The 24,881-nt window shown below is 48.1% G+C and overlaps 1 protein-coding gene and 1 long non-coding RNA gene across 2 annotated transcripts in view; both read right to left on the bottom strand.

Annotated features, from left to right (window-relative positions):
- Positions 1-10,897, bottom strand: part of R3HDM2 (R3H domain containing 2) — an 82,937-nt gene extending 72,040 nt beyond the window's left edge. The window contains 1 exon segment of the mRNA XM_030554641.1: positions 10,791-10,897. Within this exon segment, the coding sequence (XP_030410501.1) occupies positions 10,791-10,864 (74 nt within the window). The 5' untranslated portion in view covers positions 10,865-10,897.
- A 10,833-nt stretch (positions 10,898-21,730) lies between these two features.
- LOC115647817 overlaps positions 21,731-24,881 on the bottom strand; it is a 29,934-nt gene continuing 26,783 nt past the window's right edge. The window contains exon 3 of the long non-coding RNA XR_003999404.1: positions 21,731-21,746. This is a non-coding gene — a long non-coding RNA (uncharacterized LOC115647817). The remainder of the gene's footprint in view (positions 21,747-24,881) is intronic.

Raw genomic sequence — 24,881 nt, 5'->3', positions numbered from 1 at the left:
CAGTGGGACGATCAAGATGCTAAAGGAGCACTCAAGAAAGACGAGGTTGTTGCGGAGAAACTAAGTGAATTCATTTGCTGGGCCTTCATGGCTGAGGATGTGAGGGAGATTCCCATACCTGAGCCATTCCTTTTCGGTGGCAAATCTGAGGAACGGTCCCAGACTGAGGTGTCAGTAGAGGAGGGTTTGATAAATTAAACAGGAATAAGTCACCAGGACCAGATGGGATTCACCCGAGTTCTGCAAGAACTCAAATGTGAAACTGCAGAACTCCTGCGCTATGTGGTCTATTGCTTCAAGCAACCTTTGGCAGATAGCGAATGCGATGCCGATTTTTACAAAAAAGTAAAAGGCAATGGTGGCAATTACAGGCAGGTTAGACTCTCTTCAGTACCAAGCAAACCAGTTGAAACTACAGTAAAGAACAGAATTATCCGACCCACAAACGAACGTGATGTGGTGAGGAAAAGCCAATACGGCTTTTGTAAAGGGAACTCGTGCCTCACCAACTTATTAGAATTCTTTGAGAGCGTCAATGAACATGTGGAAAAGGGTGAGCCACTGGATACAGAGTACTTGGACTATCTGAAAGCCTGTGACAAGGTCCCTCCCCAAAGGCTCTTAAGCAAAGTAAGGAAACATGGGACAGAGGGGAGGTCCTCCCATGGATCAGTAACTGGTTAAAAGACAGGAAACAAAGGGTACGAATATAAACAGTCAGTTTTTACAAAGGAGAGAGGTAAGTAGCAGGATCCTCCAAGGATCTGTACTGGGACCAGCACTGTTCAACATATTCATAAACGATCTGGAAAAAGGGGCAAACAGTGAGGTGGCAAAATTTGCAGATGATACAAAATTACTCAAACCTGTTAAATCCAAAGCAGACTGTGAAGCACTACAAAGGGATCTCACAAAACTGGGTGACTGGGCACCACAATGGCAGATGAAATTCAGTGTCGGTAAGTGCAAAGTAATGCACATTGGAGATATTACCTCATACACATACAAAAGATGGGGCCTAAATGAGATCTCTCTCAAGACAGAGATCTTGGAGTATTGTGGGTATTTCTTTAAAAACATCTCCTCAATGTGCAACTGCAATCAAAAAAATCTAACAGAATGTTAGGAACCATTAGGAAGGGGGTAGGGAATAAGATAGAAAATATCACAATGCCACTATACAAATCCCGCACCTTGAATACTGCATGCAGTTTTGGTCCGACCCCCTCTCAAAAAAGACACATTAGAACTGGGGAAAAGTACTAGAAGAGCAGCAAAAATGATTAGGGGCATGGAACAGCTTCCATATGAAGAGAGATTAAAAAGACAGGAACTGTTCATATTAGAAGAGATACAGCTGAAGGGCGATACGATAGAGGTCTATCAAATCATGCATGCGGTGGAGAAATGTAGAAGGTAGCATATTTATCCCTCAGATAAATAGGAACCGGGGTCAGCCAAAGAAATGAATAGGCAGCAGGTTTTAAATAAGCACAAGGAAGTCCTTCACACAACCGCACAGTCAACCTGTGGAACCAGCGCTGAGGGACACTGTGAAGGCCAAAAGTATAACTGGTTTCACAAAAGAATTAGATCAGTTCATGGGGGATAGGACCATCAATGGCTAATAGCCAAGATGTCAGGGGCGCAACCCCATGTTCTCGGTGTCCCTAAACCTCTGGCTGCCAGAAGCTGGGACTGGATGTTGAGGGATGGATCACTCAATAAATTGCCTTGTTTTGTTCATTCCCTCTAAGCATCTGGCAAATGCCATGGCCAGAGACAGGATATTGGGCGAGATGGACCACTGGTCGGCACCAGTATGGCCATTCTTATGTTCTGATCCTCGCAAAGGTTTTGGGAGATCCTGCTAGACGGGAAAAAGGTGCCATGTCAGGCACAGATTATTATTTCGATGGGATTAAGACGTGTACTATCCATCCTGTCGCATGCCTGAAAATGGCCCTGCCATGCTAACCCGCCTGTGGGAGAGGAGAGGACATTGCAGCGAGGCAGCATTCGAAAGTGAGATGGCCGACCAATGACAGGCAGGGACTCGAGCCATTTCCAGCCTCAGAACCAGAGCCCGAGCCTGGCTTTTAGCAGATGGAAACTCAGCCAAACTCACCATAAAACGACACCTCTGCCGTTCTTGCCTCATGTGTGAGGGGAGGAAGGTCGGCCAGCATCCCCCGTTTTCTTCCCACAGCCCCAGATGGAAGGCTAGAGCTGGCAGGCGGTTCCCCATTGAGAAGTCTGCAGCTCCTGCAGGGGCCAGAGTGGGGGTGTCCCTGTGTTTCCTCCCTTAAGGAAGGAGTGTGCTGCTCCCCAAGCCCGTGCATGGTCTGGGTCGTCAGGCAAACACTGATCCATTGCACTGCCTTTCTTGTTCACTCAGAAGGTGCAACTTACATCCCGAAAGCCAGGTCAGGATCTGGTCCTAGGGAAATGAGGCTGGTGCACATTTTAAGCCTAACTGCAGTCTGGCTAGCTTTGCCCTCACAATGTTTTAGGTGGGGCAGGGAAAGCGACTTATCTCCAGGCTGAATTTGTACCTTATAAACTCCATGAATAATGCAGGGATAACATCTACCTTCTGATGCCTAAAATGGTCTCAAGTGTGAACACAGTATTTAGTTTGACAAAGTGCCATTTAAATATAGGCCTCTGAACAATAAAGCTCTTCTACCAAAGCACAGCAGCTTGTACTGGCTCAGTCACAGATTTCAAAGCACCTGGATTCTTCCAGAGCCGTGAAACACTTTCCTTTATTAAGTACTGAGCAACAAGAAGAAATAAACATCCAGAAACTTAACATCAAACCTGACTTTAAACCCAGAGCCTCCATGAAAAGCAGAGCCAGATGCAAACTCCCTCTTAGCAGACCCTGTTGGTTCCCTCATAGCAGGATGGACGGAGGTCAGGAAATAGGCTCAAAGAGGGAATAAAACAACCTGGCACATACAAAGCAATTTACTCGTCCCCTCACATCTGTGTTCCCTTTCCTGCTACTGCCACAGTCGAGCTCACACCGCTCTGCTCACCCCATCCCGAGGACATCACAGCCTGTCTGAGTGGAAATGGCTGTCGTCACTGAATCCGGCTGTGAGGTCAAAGGAAGGGGATCAGCTGACAGGGAAATCCCATTTCCAAACTTGTATCTTTGATTTATAGCACGAGTGGCAGGAAGACTCGCATGCAAAAGAGGTAGCTGGGATACAGGATCAGCTGTGATGCATTCCGAGCGCCCAGCTCTCCAGGCTCCAAATTGCCTGAGATACCTACAGACCAGCCTCTCAAACGTCCCTTGTATTAGTCCCCAAGATACCTGCGCTTCACACAATACGGTGCTCCCTTCACTTTTAGTGCTCAAAACTGTTAGACTCATTAAACTGTGGGCAACGGACGAGATTTTCACAAGCACATCCGACCAGTCAAGGCATCTCACTCCAATAAAAGCCAGTACGATTTGGGTGCTTTGTTTGATAACCCTCTCCCACTGGGCCCCCCACGTGCATTTTGTCTTAAGCACCACAAACATGAGCTACTTAACATGGTGGGGTGGGGGTGGACTCACAGCTATGCATAAAGCCTGGACCAGTAACATCCCTTGCTGAAAATCCATTCCGAAAAGAGACCTGTTAGCCAGCGACATGACAGGCCAGATTTCACTTGCTGTCAAAGCGGAGCGCATAGACACTTGAGAGAAGACAGTTCGCTTCCCAGGTCATAACACAACAAACTGCAGCAGCTCCTTATACGCACCCCCATGGGACTGACCGGCACTAGGGCTACGGGAACACTTTCGATTCATTTTAAAACTCCTAATGTCTCAGGTGCTTTGAATTTTTTCTCTCCCTCTGAGATTCCAGATCTGTCTGGGATTTAATAAATTCTTTGCCATCTATAGCACTTTTCAGGCCAAGGAGCTCAAAGCACTTTGCAGTTATTATTTGTAAGTACCCACAGCACCACCTGAGATCCCAGTCCACGGCCAAGACCCCACGGCACTAGGCCCTGTACAAAACCAATGGATGGGTATGCTTTCCCCCTCCTTTTAGACGGGGAGAAGACTGCATGGGGGACAGACACAGTCCCCAGCACTAGTCATGTAGCCACTGAAGCTTAAGGCTAGTTGCTTAGAAAACGTGATTGTTATGGTGGCCGTGACTATGAGAGATCGAGACTCTGCTGCGCTAGACCCTGCACAAACAGAGCGACACTCGCCGTCCCTGCCCCAAAAGACCTTACGAGCTACACAGACCAGACAGACAAAGTGAAGGGAACCGCATTCAGCAAGCAGAGGCAACAAGAGAGTAGCCAAAAGAAGATGGGTTTAAATGACGACAGAAAGAGGTATTTAAATCATATTCTATTAGTGGGGTTATAAGGTCTTCTCCTAAAGCACACAGGGATTGGGAGTGAGAGTTCCCCCCACCCCTCACCTGATCTAAAGTCTTGGTTTTGGGGGAAGAAGGGGGAGACAGTTTAAAAAAAAAAAAAGGATAATTAAGATGGACATCAATGAGGAAGGACCACGGTTTCCTCTAAGTGTGGAAGCTGTAAATGTCCGTAGCCAGCTCCTCCCTGGGTCGCGGCTTAGGACAGATCTTTTAAAGGGAGTACCTCGGCTCTCCATATCACACCAATTCTCCTTCTCCATCACTGGCTATCACTGTGCTTGCTCACAGACAGGGAACTGCCATCCCTGACGTCAGAGCAGGGATTAATGAGGGTTGTCCACCACAGGGGTTTCCTGAAAAGCTAGCAAGAAATTATCCACCTACTTTCCACAGTGTCAAGATTCACTAAACCAGCTCGGCTCTGCATTGGGATTTCTTTAACCCTTCCAAGGCTGGAATGTCAATCCCTGGCACAGTTCCCTCCGCCAAGCATCCTATCTCCGTCAGACAGCCCCAGGCAGAATTCCCCGCATCCGAACCAACAACAGAAACAGACCATGCCAGCTAGAAAGATGCTTGCAAACGCCAGGTTGGCAGCTCGTTTCGGGAAAGGGAGAAAGGTGTCTAAGAGTAAATACAGATTTTAACCCCTTCCTCCTTGAGAACCGAGCAGGCTTTCATGTGCCATGTCTGTGCCAACTGGAACTATAAGCTCAACAAGGTAAAGACAACTGGCAGAAAGAACCAGCCAAGCTTCTACGTACCAATACTTCTACAGCACTTATTCTGAGCAAAAGTTCACTGACTTCTTACCAGCTAGTGAATGGGAAGATGCAAACGACAGATGAACACAGACTGAAGGCCAAACTTCATAGCGGCAACACTGCAGAAGATGCCTGGATAGCTTTCAGTTAGGGGATTATACTGGACAACAGGCTTGGGGTTGAGTTAACCACAGTTGTTAAAACCTTCTGCTGTTTAAGCACCATACGAAGTGTGCCAGCCACTGGGGAACTTCTGTGGAAAAAAGGGTCTAGGCTCCATCACCTGCTCATCCCCAAACCTCTCCCCTTCATAACACTGTAGCACAGGGGTCGGCACCTTTCAGAAGTGCTGGGCCGAGTGTCCATTTATTCACTCTGAGTTAAGGGTCCGCGTGGCCAGTCATATATTTTAACGTTTTTAGAAAGTCTCTTTCTATGAGTCTATAATATAACTAAACTATTGTCATATGTAAAGTAAATAAGGTTTTTAAAATGTTTAAGAAGCTTCATTTAAAATTAAATTAAAATGCAGAGCCCCCGGACCAGTGGCCAGGACCCAGGCAGTGTGAGTGCCACTGAAAATCAGCTCGTGTGCCGCCTTTGGCACGCGTGCCATAGGTTGCCTATCCCTGCTGTAGCAGAAAATAGCTCTTAGCCACTGGACATTTTAAGTAGCCACCAGGTACCACAGCAACTATGAATGACCAAGCCACGGATGTTTTCGAAGAAAGACGCAGAAATGGAACAGATCAAGCAATAAAATCCAGTGCTTAGAGGGGGGAAAAGACAGCTGCAACTTTGCAATGCCAGCTCCGGGAGCTGGGTTTGAAAATGGAAGGGGAGTTGGGGAGGGGGAACATAATCCCAGTCCCTCACCTCCTTGTTGAAAACCTAAGTGATTGCTGAAGTGTCACCATTCAAAGCAGCAGATGCTGCTGCTATTTTCAGACCCTCCAGCTCCAGGTGATCCCAATTCTACATTCTGGGGCTTTTTCAAATTAAATAAACAAACAATCCAACAAACTAGCCTCGGGTTTTTTTTTTGGTTTTTTTGGGGGGGGAGGGGGAGAAAGAGGTCCATTCAGCTACCAGCCCTCCCAGCTAGTGCTCATATTCAGCAGAACCAGTTCTCAACACTGGCTCTAAAGTGGAGAGTGTGCCATCGAATGGGATTTTCTCCTATATTTGAAGGCAACTCTTTGGAAGAGGTTTGGGGGTGCAGAATAACACCTCATGACTCTGTTACTATCCAGCCCAACACAACAAGACATTTATGATGAGAAAAATCTTAGTGAGAAGCAGTGGGGAGGGGAAGAAACAGCCCTTTAGAAAATCTAACTGCATAATTTAGCCTGAATATATCAAATGGCACGCAGCCAGCCAGCTAGTCAATTGCTCACATCCAATAGTCAACACGCAGCTTCAATCCAAACAACCCCCTCTGCCCTCTGAAATTGAATTTGGCAAGGGGGGGTGGGGGGTGCTTCTCTTTTTAACTTGAGAAGAAATTGCCAGGAGCAAGGTGCACGAATGCGCAGCCAAAAAGCAACAAGACTTGATAGCCCGGCGTGGGGAACTCCTTAATGACATGGAGGAGCTGCAGTATGTATATGGGGGATTCCCCTGTTTCCTGTAGCTGCATCCACAGCATCACAAAAGGAGGAAGGAGAAAGCCTCAGCTCTGGCTCACAACCCCCGGAATAGGGACATCAAAGGGGGAGAGACTAGAGAGACTCCTGCACTAACCTAAGCATTTAACCCCATTCAACCAACAGAAATCCTGACACTCCTTCACCACACTGGAGTGGTACAGAAACCAGCATCATTTAAAACGCTCTCAATATTATATTCTGTATCTACAGAACTGAATCTCTAGCTCAAATTCACCAGAGACTTTATTCTAAAAATAAACTCACCCCAGTGGTTCTGCACTCACCACAAGTCATCTATTCCCCGTTCTCAACGGAGACTTCATCGCCAGGACCGGTTCTAGAGGAATTTTGCCAGGAGATTTCTGCTTCTTGGAAGCCTCCTGCCCTCCCGCCCCCCCAACCCTCACCCTGAATGAAATGCTAGCTATCTTTGCTGCCGCTACAGCAAGCTAATTGCTCTGACAAGCTGCTCTGAAGCAAAGCAGAGCCCAGCTGTTTGGATGTCATAGAGCTCTGCCAATAGCCACACACCCCCTCTCCTTCTCATTCAAATCCTTCAATGGAGCTGCCTCCGCAAGGCTCAGAGAAGGCTTTAAAGATACAGCATCCCTTCTACTGCCAGGCTCTATAACTACGGTAGAAAAGAAGATCACCCACGAGTGCCCTGGAAAAGCAGAGGTAGGTTAGGGACAGGTTTAGCTGACTATCACTTTGTTCTACCACCATCATCTCCAAGCCAGCGGGAGGTCTGCATTTCTAACAGCTCCATTTTAATCTTTTTTTTAGCATTTATTATTGGTTCAATGCTGACAATCCTCGCATTCCCTAGAAGGCGCAACCTATAGACCGCTGTGAGGAGATTTTAAGCTGCTCTCTTACTTAACTTGCACCCGTGAAGAGACTCTTCGAAGTCATGCCAAACTGTGCAGAGCGCTGCACGAACACATAGCCCGGGTCCACACTAGAAAATTAGGTCAACTGAACTATATTGCTCAGGGTGTGAAAAATCCACCCTCGCGTGATGCAGACAGCGCTAGGCTGCAGAAGAATTCTTCCTTCGACTTAGCTGGTGCCTCTCGGGGAGGTGGACTGCCTACGCCAATGGGAGAACCCCTCCAGTCGGCACACGGAGTGTCTACACTGAAGCACTGCAGCGTTTCAGGTGTAGACAGGCCCATCCCTAGAGAGAGTCCAACCTACAAGAGCTTACAGCCGAAACAGACAAGACACCACCTAGGTCTTACCTAGCACTTTTCATCCATAGATCTCAGCACACTTTACACGAAGCAGGTCAGTAATCACCACCCCCATTTTACAGATGGGGAAACTGAGACTCAGAAGGAAGAGACTTGCCCAGGGTCACCTAGCGACAAGGGGCAGAGCTCGGAACGAAGCCTAGGTCTTGTGCCCCAGTTCAGCACAGAGATTATGGGTAAAACTTTTCAAAATATCTAAGCGACTTAGGAGCCTAAGTCCTATTTTCAAAAGTAACCTGAACACTTAGGAACCTAAATCCCATTGACTTTCAATAAGAAATAGGGTCCTAAGTGCACTGTCACTTTTGAAAATGTTACCCTAAATGATTCGCTACAGGTCACACAGGGCGTCTGTGCCAGTCAGACTGGAACCAAGGCCCTCAGGACATGTGTTTGGTTTGGTTCCTGATGCTCCTTGACAGATTTCATACTGGATCACTTGGTGATTACCTGTTCTGTTAATTCCCTCTGGGGCACCTGGTCTTGGCCACTGTCAGAAGACAAGACATTGGGCTAGATGGGCCTTTGGTCTGACCCAGTGTGACCATTCTTACGTGCTTATATTCTAACATACTTGGAGTAGGATGATGAATTACTGTCTTGTGCTACAAAGAAATCTTTTTAATTATTTTAGAATCATTAAAAAATAGTATTGTGTCATGGCTGGCAGACTGTCCTTCTGACCTGCCTTTACAAAGGTTACAAAGTTAATATAATCCTTCGTATTCTTCTGCCCTTCCCAATACAGTGCACCAGTAACCCTAGTTCAAGTGGGGTGCGCTCCTGATGTTTGTTTTACTTTAAGAACAACAGAACAAACGTAAGGTCTGATTCGGGAAGACAGCCCTGTCGCAAAAGCCACTCAGTAGGTGTTTACATTTAAGCCCATGCTTAAAGCCCCATGCAACTTAAGATGTTTAAAATGCTTTCCTGAATCAGCACCGTATAGTACATCTACACTGCAGTTAAAGACCCATGACAGTGTGTCTCAGAGCCCAGGTCAACTGACTCGGGCTCACAGGGCTTGGACTGTGGGCCTCAAACCAGCAGTGTTGACATTCAGTTGGGAGTCCGGTCTCTGAAACTCAGCAATGGGGAATGGGGTCTAGGGTGACCAGAGAGCAAGTGTGAAAAATCGAGACAGGTGGTGGTGGGGGATAATAAGGGCCTATATAAGGAAAACACCCCAAAATCAGGACTGTCCCTATAAAATCGGGACATCTGGTCACCAGGGATGGCTCTAGACATTTCGCTGCCCCAAGCACGGCAGCATGCCACGGTGGGCACTCTGCCGGTCGCCGGTCCCGTGGCTCCAGTGGACCTCCCGCAGGCGTGCCTGAGGAGGTTCCGCTGGTCCCTTGGCTCCACCGAAGCCGCGGGACCAGCGGACCCTCCACAGGCAAGCCGCCGAAGGCTGCCTGCCTGCCACCCTCCCGACGACCGGCAGAGCGCCCCCTGCAGCATGCCGCCCCAAGCACGCGCTTGGCGTGCTGGAGCCTGGAGCCGCGTCTGCTGGTCACTCTAATGGGGTCCCAAAGTCCAGGTTCCAGCCTGAGCCCAAATGTCTACACAGCTATTTGTTAGCCCCACAGCCAAAGTCAAGTGACCCGGGCTCTGAGACTCGGGGCCACAGGTTTTTTTCTGCAGTGTAGACGTACCTCAGAGCCCATGTGAACAACACAAAAATATTCTTGACCAGCCACTCTTCCCTCTAAAACCTTTCGAGATACAAATAGTCTCCTCACACTCTGCCTGAGGAAACATTTACATCAGAAGCTGCAAAATAGAAAGAGACAGATCTATGGGGTAAGTGTCCCTTAAATCCACCCCGCCCACCCCCAAGCATTTCAAGACTTTCCCCCCATGCCTGACACGCAACACTTAAGACTAAATGACTTGTTCACATTCACACAAGGAGTCTGAAGCGAAGCAGGGAAACGAATCCAATCCCAGCTCTTCTGAAACAGGGCCCTTTGTGTAGGTTTGCAAGGATTCGCTTTTTATCCATGAATGTCAATGTCCTTGTGCACACACACACACCAACAAAAAAATTATTTCCACCCAGGATCACCAAATGTACAGGTAGGCAAAGTACGAAAAATGCTGCTTGAGAGCTTCTTAGCATTTGTTTTAAGGATATTTACTTTGTCCGTTCTGATACGTGCTGTCGACAGCTTGTGTTTTAAATGGTTATAAATCCCCACATCTCTTATCATTAAATAATTACTGTCTGACACCCCACAGAACTTCCCACAACTGTGAAAATGTCAAATTGACAGAAAGTGAAAAAAATGCTTGAAAATCAATATCGATATTCTCAGTCCAAATGATCATTCTGCCAAATGTACCCATGCGTCTGGAGTGTGCACTGACTGCCTAATATGGGCCCGGATCCTGCAAACGCCCCAGGGAATAACTCCATCCACACACTGTCCCACTGAACTGAATGGACTGGAATTCCTCCTTGCAGAATCAGGGCCTGAGGCTGCAAGACTGACACGGCAGGGGCTGGATATTTCTTTCTGTACGAGAGAGGGTCTCAGCAAAGCTGCGAGGAGTCAGACGCGAAGGGAGGCAGTGACTGGCTGGCTCTGCAGCAGGGCTCTGCGCAGCTCAGCACTAAGCTAGTCTGGCAGCGTGTGCTCAGAGTGACTCCCTGTGGCAACCGAACCCAGCTGAGCCGCAGGGCTCTTGGTGATTAGCCCCAGAACTCACCATCCTTTTAACTCCCTGGATTTGAGGTTAACCCTGGAGATCTCCGCTCTGGTCATCTTACTCCCAGGCAGCATCTTTTGCTCTTCAGGCCAGCAGGACTTCACAGGGCTGCACAGGGTCCAGATTCTTACGCTGCTCCATGCATGGAGTAGCTACAGAATTGGACAAAGGATTAAGCACTTGGAAAACTACCAGCAAGCCTTGCATGTGCCAGGGGTCTTAGGCCAGCTAACCGGCCCACCATGCACTCTGCAGGCCTAAGGTTCCTCTGCCATTCCAATGAGTCTCTCCAACCAATCCCCTCTCTGACTCAGGGTAGCTTAGAGCAGCCCCTGGCATACCGCAGCTTGGGAGCTGTGCAGCATCAAAATGAGCAGTGGGGTAAAGGAAATCTCTAGCATGCCTCCAGGCCCTGTAGTGCTGCCTGGCCTTCCTACCCTCAAGGAACCTCATGCTTCAGAGGGTGTGATGGCGCATGGCCAAGCAGGCCTGGCACATCTCCTGCAGGGGCCCTTTGGTTTAAACACCACAGCTGGTTATTAAGCCAGACTTAAAGCAGAGAGGAAAGTGCTGCCGAGCCTGACTAACGCAGCTTCCTCACTCAGAGCCCAGCCACCTGCAGGAGGCTCAGCAGGGGGAGAGTTCACAGCCTGCGTGTGCTTCTCCCCGGGACCTTTCAGAGCGCTGCACTGGAGGAAGGGTGCAGATCAGTACAGGCTCACCAGGCCTTTTAAAGATGGCAGCATAAATACACGCCTCCTTTCCGAGCCAGCAGCATTTCCCCTTCATGAAACAAATGTGTGTGAGGTTTTGCTCAGCTGCACCTGTCCCCCAGCTGGGAGGCGGCACATCCTGGGTGGGAGGAACAGTGTGTCAGCCCCCCACAGACAGCCTGGACTGCAGCAGGGGGGCGGGTAAGCCCCAGACGTAACTTGCCCAGCTCCTGCTTTTCACAGCTGAGAGCCGTTTGCTCAGACCTCGGGTGCGCGCAACGAAATCTAGGTCAGAGACAGGGAAGCGCAGGAGAGAAGCTGAAGCAAAGGGCCTTGTTTGTGCTCTAGACTTGCAAGGGGGCTGCTGACACGTTGCATGGGAATACCGGGGAACAGGCTGGCAGCACAGGTGCAAGGAGCACCCCCAGGCATGAACCTTCCCTCCCAAGCAAATGCAGAGGAAGCTGCTTGCTGCCGAAGGGGTCACCTGGTTGTTGAGCGTATCCCAAGAGCTGCAATACAAGGGGTTCCCTGCGGTACAGTTTCTAGCCTTATCTGCACTACAGAGCAGGAAGTTCATGGCACGGAACTGGCGGAACGGCACTGAGGCAAACCCCGCTTGTGCAGCCGCGTCCACCCAGCGTGAGGCTGTCGCGGCACGGTGGGTCTGTACGTACACGGCTAGCTCGGCCCACTGAAACCCAGCAGGCGTTGGGGTGAGGGGCAGGGCTCATCTATTGATTTCAATGTATTTAAAGGGCACCCATGTGTCACAGTTACTAATCAACCCAGGAAAGGGCTGGGAACGACCATCAATTTGGGCTCTGAGTTCCAGAGTTGAGGACCCCTTGCTGACAGCACTCCAGCTGCCAGGTCCCTCCCATTTCACATGAGCATCTCAGCCGACCTCAGCTACTGCAGCATCATATGAGGAGAGGCAGATTCATATGCAGGCAGCACCGTACCTGTGTACGGACGCTTGGGTTGAAACCAGCTCCTTCAGTTGTATTCAGCACCGAAAGCCAGCGTAAATCTCAGTGTGCAAGGAGAAGGTGCTCCTGGCACAGACACTGCTCAGTCAGGGGGTGAGCAGAGTCTGCCCGGCAGCCATTTCCAAGCACATTGTACAGGTATTCAGCCTGGGGCTCCTGATGGGGCCGAAGGGAGAGAAGTGTGATAGGAACAGGGAGCCAAACTCACTAGGTATCCTCAGGCCGAGGGACACAGAGACATGGATCAGTGTAGCAAAGAGTGAGGTGTCCGGGGAGGGAATAGCCACTTGGGCCAGAGGGCTGGCAAAGGGAGGGGTCATCAGATCCACACATACATGGATGGAGTGACCCCCCCCCCCACCCTCATGGATGGGGCTGGGGAATTGCATTAGCTGTGCAGCGACTGCTGAGCGAGCTACGAGCTGCGGCCTGGCTGCCATGGGCACTGCCAGCCAGTTCCGATCACAGCAAACATATGACCAGTGGGAAGGAAAGAGGCAGAGGGGGCCACGGGACTCCAGGCAGCAGGTAGCTACATTGGGATTTGCCCCAATTCCAGCCATGGGGGTAGGTACCCCTGTGGCAAATGGGCAAAGCCATTATTTGCACTGGGAGAGATTTACTGGACTTCACGCCAGGGAAAGCAGCAGCAGCGCAAACTGCAGCGTATCGCTGTACAACGACCTACTACATGTGGTTATCCAGGTACAGAGACCCTGACGGGGCAAATCTCCAGGGAGAGAGGGGGCCAACCCCATAGGCCTGGAATCTAGCACTACTCCAGCAGCCCCTTCCAGCCAGGCTGGGAATGGTGCAGAGGGAACTGCCTCCAGCTGTCCTGAGCCAGGAAAACCAGCGTGCCTGTGCCAATGCCACTTGCCGGCCTGCTCCGTGCTTCCTTCAGAGCAGGCTGTAGCGAGGACACACGAGAACAGGGACGAAGCCCCAAGCAGGAGCCACGTGGGGTGCATGGGAAATTTGAGGGTTCCAAGTATCAGGGCCACCTAGGACTCCAGCTCAACAGCCTTTGCCTGCACTACCATAAACCAGGAGTTTGATTTGCACACTTAGATACAAGGACCCCAGAGTCGAGGCAGGTGCCCTCAGCTCACCCCCGCCACCAGGAAACACCGTGCCACTGTTGTGCTGCACGAGCCCAGAACAAGCTGCAAGCCTCCCTCGCCACCTCTGCAGCACACAGCAGCTCAGGGCAACGCCAGGACAGAGCTAGGGCCAGAACACCGTATCTTAGCTGTCAAATGTAAGCCGGCTCGAGGGAGGCTGGGTTGGCCGTGGAGAGTGGAAGAGGAGGATTCTCAAATTAGGTCATAGCGAGAATTAGCACTTTTCTAGTTAGGATCCTAGAGGAAAGTGTTTTGCCCTAGATTTGCGTTCCAGTGAACAAAAAGTATCAACTTACTGTGAATCACAGAAGCATCATATGGAAAGCACTGCAAGGCATCACATTTGTCTGCTGCTCAGAGACTGGATATTAATGGCAGGCTGCAAACACTGCACTCTGGAATTTAAAATCGTGTGCTGCTGGTTACCTTGATTAACTATTCATGGGGCCAGCCTGCTTGTCCAGCTCACCTCGACACCTCTCTGCTCCCCACCAAGATTTCCAAGGCCTAACGACGACAGGAGTGCCGCTAACAATCACGCACACTGGTAGGGCTGGGCCTGCCCCATGCCAATGAGAACACGATGCTAAGCAGCTTTCCGGTTCGTAAACGTTTCTGGATGGACTCCGAGCACGCAGGGCAGGGATCCAATCTCGGCCTGACACCGAGGACTAGTGTAAATGAAGGAGCTGCCCTGGTTTTCGATTACTGACGATACCCACAAGCTACAGCACGCATTAGGGGATGGACCCTGCACCATTAGAGCCAATGGGGTCTTTTCCTTGGACTGGAACAGCTCACAGATTAATCCCCAGGAGCACATCTCAGACAGAGGGAATGCTGTACTCGATGCATGTTCTCCCTTCACTGCACTACACTCATCTTCTACCTTTTGCTCCAACTCCAGGCCATGTGGCACCTAACAGGGGATTAGACTCAGTGTGGAAATCCCAGCTTTCCCGAAGGCGCTGCCTGCCCTTGCTCAGTAGGCTGCACTCCATGAATTCATCTAGCTCTCTTTTGAACCCTGTTATGGTCTTGGCCTTCACAACATCCTCTGGCAAGGAGTTCCACAGGTTGACTGTGCGTTGTGTGAAGAAATACTTCCTTTTTTTTTTAAACCTGGTGCCTATTAATTTCATTTGGTGACCCTAGTTCTTGTGTTATGAGAAGCAGAAAATGACACTTCCCTATCTACTTTCTCTACATCAGTCATGATTTTATAGATCTGTCATATCTCCCCTTAGCCATCTCTTTTCCAAGCTGGAAAGTCCCAGTCGTATTAATCTCTCCTCATACAGAAGCCGTTCCAGACCCCTAGTCATTTTTGTTGCCCTTTTCTGAACCTTTTCCAGTTCCAATACATCTTTTCTGAGAAGGAGCGACCACATCTGCACGCAGTATTCAAGATGTGGGCGTTACCATGGATTTATATAGAGGCAACATGATATTTTCTGTCCTATTCTCTATCCCTTTCTTAATTATTCCCAGCATTTTGTTCGCTCATTTGACTGCTGCTGCACATTGAGTGGATGTTTTCAGAGAACTATTCACAATGATTCCAAGATCTCTTTCTTAAGTGGTAACACCTAATAGGTAACAGCTAGGAAGGAGCAAGGCAGGGGCTGTATGCAGCACCAAGGTTACGAAATACTCCTGGCGGACAACCCTGCAGCTGGGACCCTACCTATGTGCAGCGGCTTCTCTTGCACGCAGTTCCAACCAGCAGCACCGCACATTCCACTGCCCCTGCTGGGGACGCAGGGAGGAAGGACAGCTGCTGCTGTCTCTCCTCCTCCACCAATGCCTCCCCTAGCAGAGGGGAGAACCTGTGCTGCTCCTTCCCTCCCACTAAGGGACTAAAGCAGCAGCCTGGACACCCCCTGCCACCTTGGGGAGAGGCCAGAAGTAAATAATGCGGCATGGGGGAGAAGGGAGCATGCTAAAAGGAAGCCAACCCCAGCAGGGAATAGGTGCAGGAGGCGGGTACAGGGACAGGAGGAGAAGAGAGAGAAGGAGAGGAAAGGAAGTGGTGAGAGAGCAGAGGAACTGATCAATTTCAGCAAGTAGCTGGAAAAATCCCTCAGAAATAAAGTCCTTCCCACCCACTCCTTGTAAACACTGACATTCCCTTCTCCTTTGGATAAGGGTCTGTATTTGGGGAAGAGGGGAAAGATAGAGAAAAAACTGTCAAACCCCCCCCCCCCCAAACAAAAAAAAAACAAATGAAAACACACACACCATGGAGCCCAAAGCAAGCTTTGGCCATCACACCTATCTGCATCCCAAGGTAGTGGGGTACTTGACCAAGGGAGAGGCTCCTGGTTCTCCCTCCCTCCCTGAGCTGCAGTCAGAGCAAAGGGCAAGTTGTCAGCAGTCAAAACAGTGAAACTGAACTCCATTGTGAATGCGAGCCAGAGCCCAGGGCAGCCCAGCCGTTCTCCCTCCCTGCCGCCTGGCAAAGCCACTACTAACTACACAAAATCTGAATGATCACCCGCTATCGCAGGTCATGGCCAAACTCCCATCATCCCTTGCAGCCCCTTCCGAGCTGGGGCTAGCGTGATTTGACGTGCACCAAATCTGTCAGCGGCTCAAGACAGACACGCGGACACCAGCGAGCAGCGGAAAGAACGTACTGCTCCATTCAGCTCCAAACAATGATAAATAATTCAGGAAGAGAAATGCAGCAAGAGAGAGTGCGGCAGGGTTTAAAAATAGAACATACGCTGAAGTCAGGGGAACGGGGAGGCGGGAGGGAGAGAGACAGAGAAAAGCTGTACAGAAAATGGATCTACACCGCCGAGACACTGCAACCAAGCCACCCAAAACTCCGCTTACTGATTTATTAGGAACTCAATACAATCGTGATTTTGATTGTGGTAGCATCTAAGAACCAGAGTCCTGGACCAGGACTGTGTTGATACTTAAAAAGGCATCAATATTTGTCCCACCTTTTTCAGAAGAAGAACTGCATTGGCCAGGCAAGTATATCCAAGGGGGGTGCAGGGAGACTCATGAAAGCAAAACCTCTTTTCTTGTTTCCTTTTTAGCTAGCCCCATGCTCACACAAGTGGCTGATATTCGAAAGTGACCCAATAACTAACACGCCCACTTGTGTGATGGAGGGAACAAGACTGTCAGTAAACATTTCGTTTGCCCAAATATCCCAGGGTTTAGTACAAAAAGTGAGATTTTTAAAATGACGAGGGAAGGTAACGTAACAGGCCACTCACTTCTCAGAAATGCAGTATTAGCAGAACTCTCCATTGCAACCCAGCCCGCTGCATCTCTTGTTTGCATGGGGTCCTCTCTGCTACCTCGCTCAACCGTTAATGCAGTTTTAAAGAAAACAATCACATTCTTAACCTGACACGTGAACTGCTAATATAGGGAAGACGTTAACTAAAGAAAAAATACATACAAAACCACATGGAACAGTGTTACAATTGAGAGGCCTGCGGTTCGATCAATATTGCATTTTGAAATACCCTGGTGATCGTAGGAAAATCTACTGGCTCTTGAAAAGCTAGTCTGTGACAAAACATCCTCCGCTGTCTCCTGCTTGCCAAACTGCCCCTGCCGTCTGTTCCTGTGAGCGGAGCAGAGCAGCGAGAGAGCCAGGAATCCTGCTCTCTCAACACTTTGGAGAGCAAAGTAGTTTGTGTATTTCAGTGCCAGAGCAGCGAGGCTGAGGAGGCTGAGCAAAAGGGACGTTGGGATGCAGGCTCCTCTGCCTGCAAACCAAAACACAGCTGCTGAGTGTCTAATTTTAGGTCTTTCCCTGCTCGGCCTCAACCAGACCAGAGATTTTCATGGTATTGTTTACATCTCCTAAGACCAGGGGTGTGACGTCATTGACATAATCTGAGACCATACAGATCATTGTTGCAACCAAGGTCCTGCAGTGGCACCAAATCTTGTATAAAGGAGGTCTCATAGGGTGTCTAAGACAAGGTTAGAGTTCGCTGTTATGGTTATGCTAGCTGTATGCGTGTATCATTTTTGTAGTTGAAGTTATGAATATTGGCTCTAGACTGTCTGTATTTCAAACTTATGCTCTGCTTCTGGGTGATACCCCAGACAAGTTGGTGTTAGCTCTGCCTAGCCTGCTTGCTGGCCCATTAAGGACCATCAGCTACACAAGTGACCCATGGAGAAAAGGTAGATACATCTTATAACTCAGCAAAGTATGCAGGGACTTGCCCATGTGACTCCAGACTCCATTTGCTGTAATTTTCCACAGTAAAAACAAAGAGGTTCTTACACCTGGAAAAGACTATAAAAGGCTAAAGCCTCATCGCCATCTGGTCTTCAATCCTGCTTCTTAACTCTGGAGGGACTTTGCTACAGACTGAAGCGCTACACAAAGGACTGATGACCCATCCCAGCTGGGGATGTTCTCCAGAGACTTGATTTGAACTTGCAGTTTATTCCATCACTTCTACAAGTCTGAACCAAGAATGTTGCCATTACTGTATGTAATTGATTTCGTTTAACCAACTCTTGCTCTCATCTCTATTTTTCCTTTTATGAATAAACCTTTAGATTTAGATTCTAAAGGATTGGTAACAGCGTGATTTGTGGGTAAGATCTAACTTGTATATTGACCTGGGTCTGGGACTTGGGCCTTTGGGATCAGGAGAAAACTTATTTTTTCTTTTACTGGGCTATTGGTTTTCATAACCATTTGTCCCCATAGTGAGTAGCACTGGTGGTGATACTGGGAAATTGGAGTGTTTAAAGGAATTGCTTGTGTGATTTGTGGTTAGCCAGTGGGGTGAAACCAAAGTCTTCTCTGTTTGGTTGGTTTGGTTTGCCTTGGTGTGCACAGAAACCCCAGCCTTGGGCTGTAACTGCCCTGCTCTAAGCAATTTGTCCTGAATTGGCTCTCTAAGTTGGGTCCCGCCAGAACCAACATCGTTACAGGGGGCTTCCCATGGCAAGCACTGGGCTGCTATCTGACACCACAGTGTGAAGAAGATATAAAAGCCAAGCATGAAGGGGAATTATCTATAGTGATGCTGATGCTGCTTTGCTGCCAGCTGCTATTTCAGGATTGCAAGTAACATTACTTTACTATAGCAGAAGCAGAGATTATGGAAATAACCCGAGTCCAAAGAACTGGGGGGGGGTTAAACTATTTATTGGAATTTCAAAGAATGAAACATTAATAAGAACAGCTCCCAAATTTTCCAAACATAACAAAGAGACCAAGCTGTACTGTAAACAGCTGTTGAAAGCACATAGTGGTTATCTACAGTTATAAACAAGGATATTTGCCTATAGATTCACCCTCTAATGGATTCTCTCCTGTTAAAAAGCCAGGTGGATCTCCATTCCTGATTTGAGTAATTCTCTTTCAGATACTCAATGAAGGGAGCCAAATCTGAGGGAACTGGACTTATTTAGTCTGCAGAAGAGAAGAGTGAGGGGGGATTTGATAGCAGCCTTCAACTACCTGAAAGGGGGTTCCAAATAGGATGGAGCTCGGCTGTTCTCAGTGGTGGCAGATGACAGAACAAGGGGCAATGGTCTCAAGTTGCAATGGTCTCAAGTTGCAGTGGGGGAGGTTTAGGCTGGATATTAGGAAAAACTTTTTTCACTAGGAAGGTGATGAAGCGCTGGGATGGGTTCCCTAGGGAAGTGGTGGAATCTCCATCCTTAGAGGTTTTTAAGGTCAGGCTTAGGGATGATTTAGCTGGGGACTGGCCCTGCTTTAAGCAGGGAGTTGGACTAGATACCTCCTGAGGTCTCTGCCAACCCTAATCTTCTATGAGTCTATGAAATCTGATTGCCAGCAGCCTCTCTTCTTTGCTTTATAGATGGTAGCCTTTTAATCTTGAGTCTCTATCACCATCATATCTAAACCTATTATCCCCACGTCAGTCGTTCTGGAAGTCTCTCTATTAAGATCATTCTGTGTTTTGTAAGCAGAGACGCTAGGTGTACAAAATGTGATGAATAAATATCTACAATTACAACAGATAGTGACTGTAGAAAACAGACCTTGGGTTTCCTGGAGTTGATGCGGATTGAGTTACTACGGATATAAATTTTACCACTCCATTCCACTGGCTTTTTAACTTTAGGCATTCCCCAACACATGGAATAGGTGCTTGTCTACATGGGGAAACTTTTCTGGAATAAGGTAGACTGGGAATTTAAAGCACAACAGCTATTCTGCAATAACTCCCTGTGTGGGTACTCAGTCTGGAATAAGAGTGCCTGCTTTACAGTTTAGCTTAATCCACTTTGGAATCCCCATTGCAGAATAGATATTCCGGTCAATTTCCTTATGTAAACAAGCCCAAGTCTCCTTTCTGGGGATTCCATCCTTGGCAATTTAGGATTAGGCCCGATTAGAATATGGGGAGCTTCTACTAAGTAGGACCCATTCAGAGCAGAATATTGAAGGTCTTAAACTTGGGTGACCTCTGCTATGTACCAAGACAGTGTGTGTCAGCTTTAAATGCCATGGAGCTTTCATTGGAGAGTCTTCATTATTTATTCAAATAATTAGCAAAGACATTCTAGGAAGCCTAACGATCAGAATCGCATCCTGCCTTTGGAATATCTCTGGCTACAGACCTACAAATGCTAGCAGTCCTGCGGGAGAGCAGAGCGGAAGAGACAGACTGCCTCTCTACAGGGCTGAAGAAAGGATGATGCACCTGCCTAACAGTGACCTTCGGCATTACACGAGCCACAATGACCTAGGAGCATTAAGCCAGGCTGGGGAGCAGTTTAAATGCAAAGATGAATTAAAAAGCCATACAGCCAAGTGCAATAACCCCCACCCAGGTCCCCCACAGACATGAACCAGAGACCCAACCCCTCACTGGGAGAGGTAGCCCAGCTGGTACGCTCTGGTAAGAGTAACACAATGCCAGCTCTGCAACCAAGAAATGCATTGCCAGAGGTCAAGGGTTCAGAGAAGGACCTGGAGTCACTAAGGCTACATCGACACTACAGAGCCTATACCGGCATAACCCACTAGAGCAAATGCAGCTCACACTGACAGAAGGAATTTTTCTGCTGGTATAGGAACACCGCCTCCCTAAACAACGCTAGCCATGCCAACACAAGCGCTCGTCTGTCGGCGTAGCTGCTTCCATGCTGGGGGGTTTGCCAACATAGCTAGGTCACTAGGGCTGTTTTTTCACATCCCTAACGGACACCACAGATATTATCATAGGTATCATGGAATCATAAGACTGGAAGAGATTTCGAGATGTCTTCTAGTTCAGTTCCTTGCACTCAAGGCAGGACTATGTACTTTCTACACCATAGTATTATCTAGACATAGCTATGCCAATATAAAGTTTTAGGTGCAGACCAGGCCCAACAGAAAAAGCTGTAAAACTAGGGCTCCAAGGTGAAATAAGAAATATAGCACACAACATGTGCTCTGTGGAGAACACTATGGGCCCATTCATTGTACTGGTTGGTTTCTGTGTTCTGAGCAGGTTTACCGCATCCTTCACCCTTCTAGCTAAGGAGGAGGGGATTACTTCTGTCCCCTAATTGGATAAGCCGCATTTGGGACACGGAGTTCTTGCCAGAGTAATAGGCTGTGTGGTCAGAAAGAACAGGATTAATGACTTCTCAATGTGAACCACACCAGGAAAGTGGAAAAAGCCATAAAAGTGAGTAATTAGCCACTCAAACTCCAGTCGTCCATGCCAACTTAGCTTGTATTCCTGACATTTAGCCAAAATCTTAAGGCTTCTTCCCAGCTAAATTTCATGACACTTCCCCATCAATCTCCATGAAATTCAAATGAGTCAATCTCACAAATGTTAAGATATTAGTTGCTTCTGCTAGATGTTAATATATTATTGCCACAGCAGATGTTATTTACAAACAATATTCAACAACTTCCAGCTCAATGAGGTGTGAGTGTGTCAGTGTAGTTTGTCTTTCAACTTTGACTCCGCGATATAATGACAAAGCAGGAGACTGAAACCCAGGACTCCTAGGTTCTATTCCAAGCCATGGAAGAAGAGTGTGGGATAGTCACGAGAAAAGGGAGTCAGGTAATCAAGATTTCTGGGTTTTGTTCCACTGACTTGTATGAGACATTTGTCCAAGTCATTGCATTGTTCTGTGCCTCAGTTTCCCCATCTTTAAAACATGGACACCACCATTCATCTTTGTAAAGGGCTCTGAGATGTTCAGACAAAAGGGGCTAGAGAAGAACAAGCCGTTGTTATTCTCTAGCTGATAAACTTTATCCTCATGCCTGGCTTGAGTCCCATAATCAAAGAATCCATGTGACAGTCCTACCACTTCCATTAAAACAAAAGACTTGACAAAAGCCGACACAAGCCGACAAATTGTAACTCCTGCTGCTCTAGACAAAAACTAAATGTCCTGAAATGCCTCTGGGGCAGATCTGTGTCAACTGATCCATTGATTTTAAGGCTAGAAGGGACCATCATCATCATCTAATCTAATCTCCTGCCTCACATGGGCCAGAGGACCTCAGCCAAGACTAATCTGTGCACCAAGCCCGTAACTTCTGTTTGAGTGAGAGCAGATCTTTTAGAAAATCCAGTCTGGATTTACAGACTTTAAGTGAGGGAGGATCCACCACATCCCTCCCTAAATTGTTCCAATGGCTAATTAACCTGACTTTCAGAAGATAAGAACAGCCATACTGGGTCAGATCAATGGTCCACCTAGCCCAGCATCCTGTCTTCCACGAGTGGCCAAAGCCAGGTGTTTCAGAGGGGATGAACAGAACAGGGAATCATCAAGTGATCCATCCCGTCGCCCATTCCCAGCTTCTGGCAAACAGAGGCCAGGTACACTTCCAAGCATGGTTTTGCATCCTTGCCCATCCTGGCTAATAGCTATTGATGGACCTATCCTCTATGAACCTATCTAGTTCTTTTTTGAACCCTGTTATAGTCTTGGTCTTCACAATGGTCCTTGGCAAAGAGTTCCACAGGTTGACTGTGCATTATATGAAGAGAAAAACCCAAAACCCTGTGCCTTACCTCTAATGAGTTCCCCACAAGCCACACATCCAGTTCAGGTGGGAGGAGCTGGAGCATCTACCAGTGAAGAAAGTGACGTGGGATACTGCTTTACAATGATAGCAAGTTTCAGTTTTAAACAGGAAAAAATAGCAACTCACTTTAATTTAAAAGTGTGACACAGCCCCACCCCCCAAGTTTTATTTAAAACAGTTAAATTTGCCAGTAGCAGTAACATGCAATTAACCTGACCACCCCTCCCACGGAACCTCAGCAAAACTGTAAAACAAATTTATTAGGTGGAAGAACAGCACTTAACTGGCAACTGAAAAGGCAGTGTGATTTTACAAGGTGAGGCAAGAGAAGGGCACCTTTACCCGCCTGGCTGAACAGATGGCCAAAGTACTTCTGCACAAGAGAACTACCCTCTGGTGCACAGCACAACAGGAAATCCTTCCACCACCCCCAGCCAGCTGGCTGCCAAAGCCGCTGCAAACATGCTCATGTCCAGGCCCCACTGCATCCCCTACACTATCGCCACCTCCGAGTGTTCAAAAATCATAAACTCACCCAAAAAATCATCAGTGGCTTAAAAATCATGGAGTTTAACATAAACTAAGAAGAATGAATTTTGGTTCTGTTTATTTGCCATCTAGTTTTGGAGACTTTAGGGTTTGTCTTTTAGGACTAGACACTTTATTTTTCCCCCCTTAAAGAAAGGTGAAATTCTCCCATCATCACCCAACTTCAGGAGCAGGGGCTTGAAGAATATTACAAGCTACCGCAAGAGTTGGCAAGTAAGAACACAGCTGGTGTCCACCAAGCCTCACATAGACTTTGGCTTGGAGAGGAGCCGAGAGTTTCACAGAGCAGCTCAACTGCATCCATGTCGTAACGGCACTGATTGGAGAGAGTTCAAGGACCGTGCTAAACCAACTTCAGACTTGATTGTGGCCACAGAGGGTTCACACGTGTTCTCCCTGGGAGTCAACATTATCTGTTTGGCTCAGCCCATTGATATGGCCAGATTTAAGGCACTTTAACTGTTTGAGTTTTGACAGAGACTGGAGAAACAAAACGTTAAACTAAAAAAAATGGGCAGATTTTCTCTGTGAGGAAGGGGTGCTCACCACTAACTTTTGGGGGTGTGAAAATTGCTCTAACAACACATGATTGGTTTTATAGGAGGAAAAGGTTATCTGTCCAAGTTTGGGGAGAGAGGGGGAATGATGATAAATGTCCCTGCTTTCAAAGACCCTGAGCACCCTTTTCTCCCATTGATCAACTGGAGCTGGGGTTGCTCAGCATTTCTAAAAGATAGGTCACAAAGTGAGAGCTGATAATGGATTGGGATAATTCTCTGCTCTATTCAGAAAGTTTGGCGGGGCGGGGGGGTGACAGCAGTCTGGAACCCTGGACTCAATTCCTGGGTCACCACTTACCCTCTCTGTGCCTCAGATCCCATCTGTAAACAGGGATAACGCCTCTGCTCTAATTAGGGTGTTGTGAGGATAAAATGCATTAAAGATTGTGAGGTGTTACAGTGATGGGAGATATAGATTTGGTTGGAGATCCCGTCTTTCCCTTCATCCTTTCGCTGTCTTGCCGAATAATGCTGTAAGCCCTTTGGGCAGGGACCATCTCGGGTGTCTGTGCAGTGCCCGGCACAATGGGACCTCGCTCCTGGTTGGTGCCTCCAAGTGCTACCATAAAACAAACCAAATACCACCATCATCGCCTTTGGGATCTGAGCATGTGAAGCCCGTGTTCTATACATGGGCCCATCTATTTGGGAAAATCCTATGCTCAGATGAGTCAGAGGAGGTGGGGGAAAAAAGGTGGGTACATTTGGCCAGACGCCAGAGTTGCATCGTTAAGGGACAGAAGCAGAGCAACGGCACATTATCCATAGGGAAGCAGCAATAGTGCTAGTTTCCCACCACTGTAACTGACCCATTTCTCTAGCTGAACCTGTTTCAAATTGCTTTGCAAACTTCTAGAAATAGCCAGGCTTTAAATGGAGGCTAGAAAGATGCTGATGGTACTTTTCAGTTGAGCTTTCGGTTCTTCTGTCCCTCTCCCATTTTCCATCCAGATTCACCACATCAAGGCCACAACGGGGTAGCCTTCTGTCAAACAAAGAACAAGGGTCACTGGTGACAGAGGTGGTAGGAGAAATGGGTCCTGGCCCTTGTAAAGAGTTTGAGCATCACAATGTTGCTGGACAGCCAGCTTAAGGCTGAAAATACTATGAGGGAAACCACCTTTGCAAAGAACA

The sequence above is a fragment of the Gopherus evgoodei genome, chromosome 3 (assembly GCF_007399415.2).
Source record: "Gopherus evgoodei ecotype Sinaloan lineage chromosome 3, rGopEvg1_v1.p, whole genome shotgun sequence".
In the NCBI taxonomy this organism is placed as follows: Eukaryota; Metazoa; Chordata; order Testudines; family Testudinidae; genus Gopherus; species Gopherus evgoodei.
This window is presented reverse-complemented; position numbering and strand designations above follow the sequence as displayed.